The sequence below is a fragment of the Aplidium turbinatum genome, chromosome 7 (genome assembly GCF_918807975.1).
Source record: "Aplidium turbinatum chromosome 7, kaAplTurb1.1, whole genome shotgun sequence".
In the NCBI taxonomy this organism is placed as follows: domain Eukaryota; kingdom Metazoa; phylum Chordata; class Ascidiacea; order Aplousobranchia; family Polyclinidae; genus Aplidium; species Aplidium turbinatum.
In genome coordinates this window covers 1,416,737-1,426,817 of record NC_137478.1, presented here as the reverse complement: position 1 = coordinate 1,426,817, position 10,081 = coordinate 1,416,737, and the positions used below count along the sequence as shown (strand labels likewise).

Sequence of the window (10,081 nt, the reverse complement as noted above, 5' to 3'; positions counted from 1 at the left end):
ATCCTTGTTTCTTCCGTTAACTCGGAAAGGTTTTTACAACGAGAGCTGGCTCGTTTTTGTGCAGGTTGTCCTTGATTTTACCACCTGTAGAACCCCTAGACTGGCAATCTCCAGTACACAGTGACAGGTTTCTGACTTAAAAAGCGACCAGTCTGAGCTCAATTGTCCGAGGCAGAGACGCCAAATGATGATAGGCTACATTGTTATTGGTAGCCTATGTTCTATGTACGGCTGGCCTTGTTCAGTCATTGTGTGACATATGTTGCCAGCAGCACGATAACAATTTCTCATTTGTGATGGCATGGTCATTTGTTTTCCTGCCAAATGCGAGGAATCTGGCATCTTTTTCATCGCAATAACTGGTGAAAAGCGATTTTCAATCATTGTTTTTGAAGTTTGGCAACATATTTTGAGAGTGTTGATTTGAGGAAACAGTAATTAAAAAAGGTTGCAAAACGTCTCTGTACAGCAGTGGTTCTTAAACTGGGAGGCGCGCCTCCCAAGTGAGGCTCACAAGGGGGGTGCAACTCTGCATGAATTGTGACTAAACATGTCTTTACAACTACGCTGGACAGTCGATTGTTGAAGATAAAGCTTTGTGTTACAGTGTTCGTAGAGCGTGTTGTCACATCTCGCATTCTTTGCGCTGTTTTAGACGTTGCTAAATGTTTGCGCGACACCTTAATCCTTAACTCTCGTGACACAACGGCTTTGTGACACAGCAGCATCGAGCTTTGGTTGTAATAACAATGGCAACGATTGACCGACAAGTGACAGAGGCTAGAAGTAGGCTACAACAGTATCTCCAACTCTTCAATAGTACGCTACCATGTGCAAGCTATTTTTTTAATTTTAACATTGATTTAATTAGGTTTATTTTTAATTAATCAGTTTTATTGACATAAAATGAGTGGTGGGGAAAAAGAGAAAGTATGACAGACATTATCTGAAGTTTGGCTTTATAGATGAGATAGTAAATGACCAAGTTGTACCACAGTCCACAATGCGTCATGTGTTTTTAAAATCTGAGCAACAACAACAGAAGTTTTCTTAGAAAGGCACTAGATCTAAAGGTGGATGGGAAGAGGAAACGCGGTCGTCCAAGAAGAACGTGGAAACAACAAGTGAAGGATGAGTTTAAAAAAGTCGGACTGAAGGAGGAAGATGCAGGGGACAGGGTGAAATGGAGAAAAGGGATTAAGACAATTGCTGCGCGGAAACAATCGGCCACCCCCACTAGTGGGGAACAAACCGACGATGGATTATGATGATGATGATGACGGTTTAAGACCAACTCGTTCGCAGCGTCATCTTGAAAAAAATACACCTTGACCACCAAAGTAAACCTTTAGCTTTTTTCCAATGCAAGAGAGACGCTTTTAAAAAAAAATGAAGATTGCAAGTAGCGAGTGCTTTCGCCAATTGTCGTCGGCGGAAGTTATAGAAGCATCTTTCGGAATTTGGCATCGTCGAGTTGGCCTACCTCGTGGACATTTTCGAAGCCCTTGATAATTTAAATCTGCTTCTACAGGACAAGAATAGGCCTACTAATCGCATCAAAGACTATGATGCCATCCATGCTTTCATAGCAAAACTGGGGCTGTGGCATCGTCAAGTTCAAAAACGAAAAGCAGCTTCATTTTCCAACCTTGATACTGTCCTTGAGAAAGACCAAATTGAACTGAAGGGCGAGCTTAAGTTCGAAGTGGAGTGCCACCTTCAACTTAGGAAACAAGAATTTGAACGTTATTTTCCAGACTTGGGTGGCACCGAACTTCCAGAATGGCAGATGACAAGAAATCCCTTTCGTCTAAATGAGAAAATTCTTTCCGACAATTTTCAAGAGGAATTCTTGAATCTAAAACGAAATTCTACTGCAAGGGACAATCTTGAAGCAATGCCACTAACAAATTTCTGGGAGAAATATGTGTAGCCTACATTTACAAGAGTGTGGGTGCTGTGGCTATACGTAGCCTACACTTCTTCCACTTTCATCCACTTACTGGTGCGAAAATGGTTTTTCTACTCTCGTGAACATGAAGACAAATTCTAGAAACAAACTTGTGTGTGAAGCTGATCTGAGATATGCATTATCTGCTACAAATCCCCAAATTAAACATTTGGTATCCACAAAAAGTTACATCCTTCGCATTAATGCAACTTACTTGGAAATGAATTGCTGTTCTGCTTAATGTTTTTTGATTTTGAAACAAGGTGGGGCGCAAATTTTTTTTAAATTGTAAAAGGGAGGCATGTCTCAAAAAGCTTAAGAACCACTGCTGTACAGTGTTTTTTCAAAAACACATTTTGAAGTAAATTTATAACCGGAACCAAACTAAAAAGTGGAATAACTTTGCCTGGCAATTTATTTTTCAGAACGTTACGATTAGGCTACCCACAGGTAGCCTACCTCAGTTTTCCGGCTAACAAAATCAGAATAATGCACTCTCGATTGAATATCATACAAAAAATTATGGATGCCATGAGTATAAACGCAATAATCCATCTTTAATTCGGCAATTGTTGACTGTGCCTCACTTTTTTGCACGTTTTCGAATCATTTGGTTCACGTGCTTGTATCTTACACGCACACCTCATGTTGAGCTTACGGAAAATCTGATTCTTGCCGTTTTATTTGTTCTTGTTTGTTATTATTTTTGGGCTAGTTTTGGAGTTGATGCCATTCGTTTCAGAACTAGCGTTTGCAGTGATTAGACTCACACCACAGTCTCTATATTGTAATACAGAGACTGTGCTCACGCAGCCAAAATAGACAAAAAATAAAATCTCATTTTTTTTTCTTCTGGCAACTCTGATTTTTTTTGTCCCCCTGTGCTGTGGTTCCTGGTTCCTGCATAAATTCCAGAATCCAATTTGTGGTTGTGAAAAATTTCCAGTTTTTAGGGGAAGCGACGAAAAGGAGGAAGTTATAGAGATGCAGGAAAAAAAGGAGGAAGAAAATATAGATGCACCAAAGATGATGAAAATATTTTTAATTTTTATGTTGTGTTTTGTGTGAAGCTTACCACAGTAAGTTTTGTTTCCAAAATTTTTAATGTTACTTTCTATTCAACTGTTGTTGCCATTATTTAATACTGTAGTGTACTATTTATTGTTGTGATTGTGTAGCTTACTGTTATTACTGTACCAACGCTAGTGTTCAATTACACTGTTAGCATTCCAGTAGTCACTGCTTAATTGATGCATACCAATATTGCTTTAGTACAATAACAAAAATTTTGGTATTGTTTTTGTGTGTCTTTTTACTTAGTCACATTGATATTACATAGCTGTTTACTTTTGTATCACTGTTGATACCTCTGTTAATCTTAATATTGTTATTATCTTTATTAGTTGTTTACTGTACGGTGTACGTGATTGAAAGATGAATAAGCACTCTGCTTACAACATCTCATATATTATTACTGTAAAGAGGAATACAGGAAGTCTAAAATCAAACACTTTTCATTAAAAATTTCAACAGGAAAGAAAATATTTTATCAAATTTTTAGTAACTCAAGATTGTTATGTCACAGCAACTGCATGGCAAAGGAGCGTTTGGACTTGGAGTGATTGCTTTGATAGTTTAGGATTATCGATTTGTATTAATCTGCCCTGTTAGCTCAGTGGTTACGCGCCCGGCTCAAGATCATATCAAAGTCAGCTATAGACTAGGTGCATATCTCTATGGCTGTGGCTATATTTACACTATATAGTGTAAGAATAGCCTGAATAGTGTTGCCAGATAAGGAAATCTGCCCTAATTTGAGCAAAGTTTAAAGCTGTTGAAAACAAAAACTTGTATTTGGAAAATTTTTTAGTCTTGGGCAAAGATCAAAACCGTAAACTTATTCCTAACTCTAGCCCTTACCTTAACCCTTCCTAACTTTAATCCTAACTCTGGCAAAACCTCATTGTGTAAAAATAGCCACTTCCTATCTCTATACACAGAATTGGGAATTAACCAAACTCTCCGTTCTTTTGGTGTGTTATAACATGATTGAATATCCAAGCGGTATGAGTTAGAAAAAAAGTTGATAACCCTCGTCTAAATTTGATTTTAACTTATTAGGTATAATAGTTAGAACAAACTGTAACTTGCCTACCCTGTTTAAAGAAGTCTATCATGGTATGTAGGCTAGTGATATACAGTGTTAACAAAATTGGCTAAAACATGTTCAATTGTTCATGTTTATTATTTGTACATATAAACTTTGCATTATGAATTATTTTACACAATCCTTATTATGTTTTTAGTTATACCTTCTGTTATTGTATTATATTCCATAGAAAAAATAAATTTAATGTATTTATGATGCATTGGTTAGTTTGAAATATATTGTGCTTGTGAATGAAGAATACAATGCAGAAGTGTGACACCTCTTTGTTGTTGAAAGACTGTGATGTTCAGCCACAATATGTTTATGAATCGACGATCTATCCTCAAAACTTGCTGAACACCCTCAATGAACAACGCAGGTTTGGTTTATTATGTGACATGACTGTTATTGTGGAAGGGGTGCAATTGTTGGCACACAAAGCAGTGCTGGCCGCATGCAGTTCATATTTCAATGGAATTATTATGGACCCTGCAAATGTAAGTCACAATATTGTACTGGAATTAAGCAGTGTGACTAAAGTCGGAATGGAAAATTTGTTGGAGTTTGCTTATACTTCAAAATTGACAGTGTCCAAAGACAACATTGATCACGTTCTTTGTGCTGCTCGTTTGCTTGAAGTTAAAACTCTTGAATATTCTTGTTTAAATTTACTGAAGCAAAAACTGCTTTTAGACACAATTGGGTCAAGTTCTGCAACCACTTGCTTTGATAGTAAAAAAGTTTGTCGAAACAGCACAATATCTCGTAGACTTGTCCCTTCCCATCTTGAATCCTCTTCTATTGCACCTGAACAGTCGTCTGTCGGGATGCAACCAACAACTGCATTATTTGAAAATTCTTTACAAAACCAACAATCGATAGCGAGAAACAATTGTCCTCTTATGTCTCAACTTAGCTTGGAGCCCAAACCACAGGTCCCATTACAATGTGTTCCTAATTCTAGTGGTGACAAACTGCAACCCATTTCAGAAAACAGTGGTCAAAGTGCCCTGAAAGCATTAAAAAACCTTTGCTCATTAGAAAAAGCAGAACGAAAAGCTTCTGTTGCAAAGGTTTTGCCTCAAGTACAGGTTAACAATGACCCAGGATCTGTCCCTGATATCAATATGATGAATATTTGTTCATCAGAAAATAAACCGACAGCTGCAATTTCTTGCTCAATTGTTCAATCTGCATTCTCTAGACCTGCTTCTGACACATCAAGCAAAAGCAAGTATGCATTCTCTCCATCTATGAATTCTGATACTGATGAAGCGCTTTCAACTGATGATGATATTGAACGAAACTACAAATGTTTATTGTCTCTTGCTGACAGTGTGTGCAAAGGTAGAAAGCATTCTGACATTGAGCTGCCTTTATCTGTTGAGGAAATTACAAAGTTACCTCGCACTGAATTACAGGAACTGCTGAACAAGCATCCAAACCTCAGTGTACAACAAATCAGTGCCTTGCATGAGATTCGGCGAAGAGGAAAAAATAGAATAGCTGCACAGCGTTGCCGCAAGAGAAAAATGGACTGCATACGGGGTTTGCAGAATGAACTAGAAACCTTGCATCAAGAGCACAATGAACTGATGAACGAACGACGATCAGTTTGTGAAAATGCCGGAAAAATGTGTGAATTATTTCAGAAGCGTTATGCACAAGTATTCAGTGACATCTTAACGCCTTGTGAGAAAGCCTTAAGAGATAACAGTGGGTCTGAGTCAAAAAGGACTGAGAATGCTGTTGTTACAATGGCAAAATATTTTCAAAAAGAATCACATCAGGCCAAGGAAATGGTTGATCGTCTTCAAAAATTGCCATGTAACGATCTACCACCTTTAAACTGGGCTTGTCCAATGATGAATCAAGAGGTAGTCATAGTTTGTGATGAGGAAGAGCGTTGTTATAAACCTTGCAGTCCAAGTATGTGCTCAACAGCCTCATTTTCGTCCGACATTACTGAAGGATTCAATGCTGAATGTTCTGCAAGCCAAGATGCCACTTCCTTTCTAGTTCAACGTCATTCAACGTGTGAAGAGGATAATTCTATCACAAGCTCGAACTGTCCAAGAACTATGAGTGACAATACTGTGACTGTGTCTATTCCTGATGTCAATATTGAGGAAAAGCCCAACCACGATTTTACGAGTTCATCCGCAAATATTACTTAATGCCATGGTCACTTAGTTAATGCCCCAGTGCTAAGATTATTTGATTGATATTTGACAATGTCACTGCCACGCCCACCATGAGCACTTGGCTAATGATGGTATTTTGCCGACACGCTTAACAGAATGCATGTAGATAAACTGTGTCGACATTTGAACCTCTGTGGCCGAATATCTTACAACTCCATGTTGACAATGTGTCCTCGGACCATGTCGAGAAGCTACATAGAAGGCGGACACGATCCTTACCTTCTACTCTTTGTATATATACCAGTCGTAATCCTGGATAGGGCAGCCAATTTAAGATATATATAAGAGTCAATTTAAGAGCACTATGGTGTCCTTTTTTGACGTAGGTTGCATTGGCAATTGGCGTAGCCCAGAGCACCATTGTTAAATAGATTTTCTTGACCATAGATTCCTTTGCGTTTCTGCATTGTTCATCAATTTTTTCCTAATCCATCTTTTATGGCTATCAATATCAAAGGCTAGCACCCTAATCCAGAAAAGAACTTTAAAAGTAGTAAATGCCGTTTCGGTTCTTATAAAACCAATTTTATCGCATTCAATTATCAGCTAACTACAGCTAGCTGAAGGCTTTCTATTCTCTGTTTTTTATTTTCCATATCTACTGTTTGGAATTTGAAATGTTTGTACAGTTGTACGCTTGAAATGTAAACTGTATTTTCACGTACTGTGTATAGCGAGTAGTTTTACTTGGTTTTTATTTTTTATAATACTGTGTTTAAAGAAATGGAGTTTGTCAAAATATTTTAACTGAATATTGTAAAGTGGATTAAGCTCACACAGAGAAGAGTTGTCCGCATTTCGTTTGAACTATTTTTTGGAGAAGGTAAACTCCATAGCAGCTTGTGCCTTTTCCTTAACGTTAATTTTTTACATCAAAATTATGTAAACAGATGTGTAGTGAAGCCTTGTCATGAAATACGTTCTCAGAATACGATTTGCTTGTACTTTTCGATTTTTGATAAACCTTGGCTTCAATGACTGTTGGATACAAGCCATGCGCATTTTCTTTCTGTTTGTTGCAGGACCAAATGTTCACGATGTGGGTTTTAGACCACAAACTCTGCATCTTTGTCAAAATGATCAAGGTTATTGAATTGACGTTCTATGAAAACATGTTCTTTATATATTTTTGCTCGGTTTGAGATGTTGTCCACCTTGCCAGCCATTCCAGGCAAGAGCACTTATCGTTGTGTATCATTCTCGTGCTGGAGGTCTCCTGTGGCGTACGGTGATCATTTTTTGGATGTGTATCTAGGCTTTTTGATATTTGAGCTGTCTTTTGCTTATTGAGAAACTCTGAGTGTCTACCTACAAAAGGATAATTTAGGGTTCCTGTCTAGTGTCTAGGGGTATGATTGCCTACATTGAAGTGCGTTTGCAAATTGCAATTCTCAAAGGTTTCGGCCAGATGATCTCATAATTTAAATTTGTTAGTTAAAAACATGGTACATGTTACATTAACGTTTTTTTTTAAGTTTCAATCGCATGCTTGATTTACACAGTGGTTCTTTGTATCATATTACATGATCACTTTATTTTGATATGATCTGAACAGCCCTTGAGCAAACTGCAAACCTAGTGTGTGTTTAAGGCCTGGTGGAAAAGTGAACGCCCAATGGTCACCTATCTCCCCGTCCTCATGGATGGATCTATGGTACAGCTGTAGAGCTGAAGGTGCAATAACTTCATGGCTTGCATCTGTTCTCTTTGTAATGCGTTGTCTCACCTGAGTTGTGTCGTGTTTACTTTCCGTCACAATGTTTTGTTGTGTTTGTTTATTGAAGATAGGTGTGACAAAGCACAGATGAACTGCTCGTAGTCGAACTAATCTACTTCACATGTTAAAAAAACGCTAGTGTGAGACATTGCTTGAAAAATCACGTTGCGAAATGTTCAATTTTGCTTCTAACTCAATAAAAAAAACATTTTTGTCTTCATTTAGTACAAAAGTAGAAATTTACTTTGGCCAAGTAAGCTATCGATTATATTGTCTCTTTGAAATTTGATTTAAAATGTCATAAATTTGTTTTTATTTTTTTATTCATCCAATGGTTTGTTCATAAACGATTTGCTGATTGATTGCATTGGTTTGTAGCGACTGCGTCCATGCGGTAAATGTATTTCACCTGAACCGATTGTCTCTTATTGTGAAGTTCACTTCCTGCCATGTTTGTGTCGAGTGTGCCACAGTGGTTGCGATGTCTGTGGCAATGAACGAATGAAATATAGAGTTTGCAAACAAGATTGGCTGCATTGGTTTGTCATTGTTTCGGTCTACTCTATTGTGACGTGATTCCACCGCAATAACGCTGACAGGGGGCTACTTTTGGACCAAGGATCATTTTTGAAGCCCAGAAACTTTTCAGTAACGGAAAGAAACAAAGAAAAGTTGAAACGTTTTTCATGTCAGCGTGGATACTGTTTCGGAAAAGTTTGATAGCAAGGGCGAATTATAATTGAAACAACAGCAGAGCTTATTAGTAAAATTGAGAAAGAATGTCTCATATTTGCATACTCACCCTGTGTTAGCATAATGTACATTTTGTTAAAAATATCTTTTTTATGTAATTTCATTTCTATGTTCTTGCTTGGTAGGTGCAGGAGCTCACATTGTAGTTGTTACAAGCGACGTTTTCCTCAATTTGGTGAGGGAGTTGTTGGTCGGCTCTAACGTCGTTAAAGTATGATCAGAGTTTCTTCATGAGCCCGTGACGTAGCTAGAAAGAAAATTTTAGAGGGGCAACTGTTGTGGAGGGGGGTCAAACGTCATTGAACATGAATTACTATAAAACGTTGTGATTGTATTAGATAACGTTTATTGGGAGGTCGATTGCCCCCCGTGGCTACGTGCCTGTACCTACTAGTTGTGATCACCTGGCTAGATGATTATTATCAATAGAACATTTCTATTTACTTCAAGTCAACACAACAGTGCGTGATGCTGACTTGACGTTTTACTGACACTAACCACAGTTCTCCGTGATATTGAACCATCTGTGTATTTGAACAACACTTACGCGGCGTCACTGCTGCGTCTATTTTTGCCCAGGGCGTTGAATAGTTGCTCACACAGCAAGGTCATACTGGTCTACCTTTCCTCGTTAGTAGCATCACGGAAGTCATGATTCAACTTGTCATCGCGTGTGAATTGCTGCTATCAAGGCATTCTGCAGCGACAGACTAAATGACGGCGGACTTGTTAATTGTTACAGCTGCGGTCTGCTTTGCAACGTTTATGTCATTTGCCGGTAGCACCAATAAAGTTTCAGCCTGAAAAGGGTGAAAACTTCAAAAGTATTTCTGTCGGTGATCCAGGAGTATTTTGTTGATACAGTCATTTTTTAATACAGTAGCCAACATGAAAAACATCAAATAGACTTTATGTTCCAATTTATAGCCTCCTAAACGTAAAATTTGATATGCACTCAGGGTTCATACTTTGCTCGCCAATGCAAGTCAAGTTTGTCAGTTTCTGCGTAATTTCAACCCACCCAGAGTTATTTTGATTATTTGCTTTGAGTGCGGCTTTATCTGAATGTGATGACTACTGTTGTCATTGCACAAGCAGCCATGATTGACTCGCCTCTTCAACAATGCTGAGTGCTGACTCATTATGTGTCAGCAAGTAATTGTATTCACAGCACGGAATGCGTTCCTAGAATCCACTCATTGTTTGGTTAGTTTCGTTAATTTGCAGCTGTTGTAGAACAAGCAGTGTTCGCTTTGGTGATTTCTTACAAACTATGATTCACCTAAATCTTTCAAAAATAATTAAAA

At 38.0% G+C, this 10,081-nt stretch overlaps 1 protein-coding gene across 1 annotated transcript; it reads left to right on the top strand.

The window, feature by feature from the left end:
- Positions 1–2,949: 2,949 nt before the first annotated feature.
- LOC145774731 (transcription regulator protein BACH1-like) lies at positions 2,950–8,517 on the top strand. The gene has a single exon (XM_082586029.1). The coding sequence runs from the start codon at positions 4,352–4,354 to the stop codon at positions 6,275–6,277; it is 1,926 nt and encodes a 641-aa protein (XP_082442155.1). The 5' UTR covers positions 2,950–4,351; the 3' UTR covers positions 6,278–8,517.
- Positions 8,518–10,081: the final 1,564 nt, after the last annotated feature.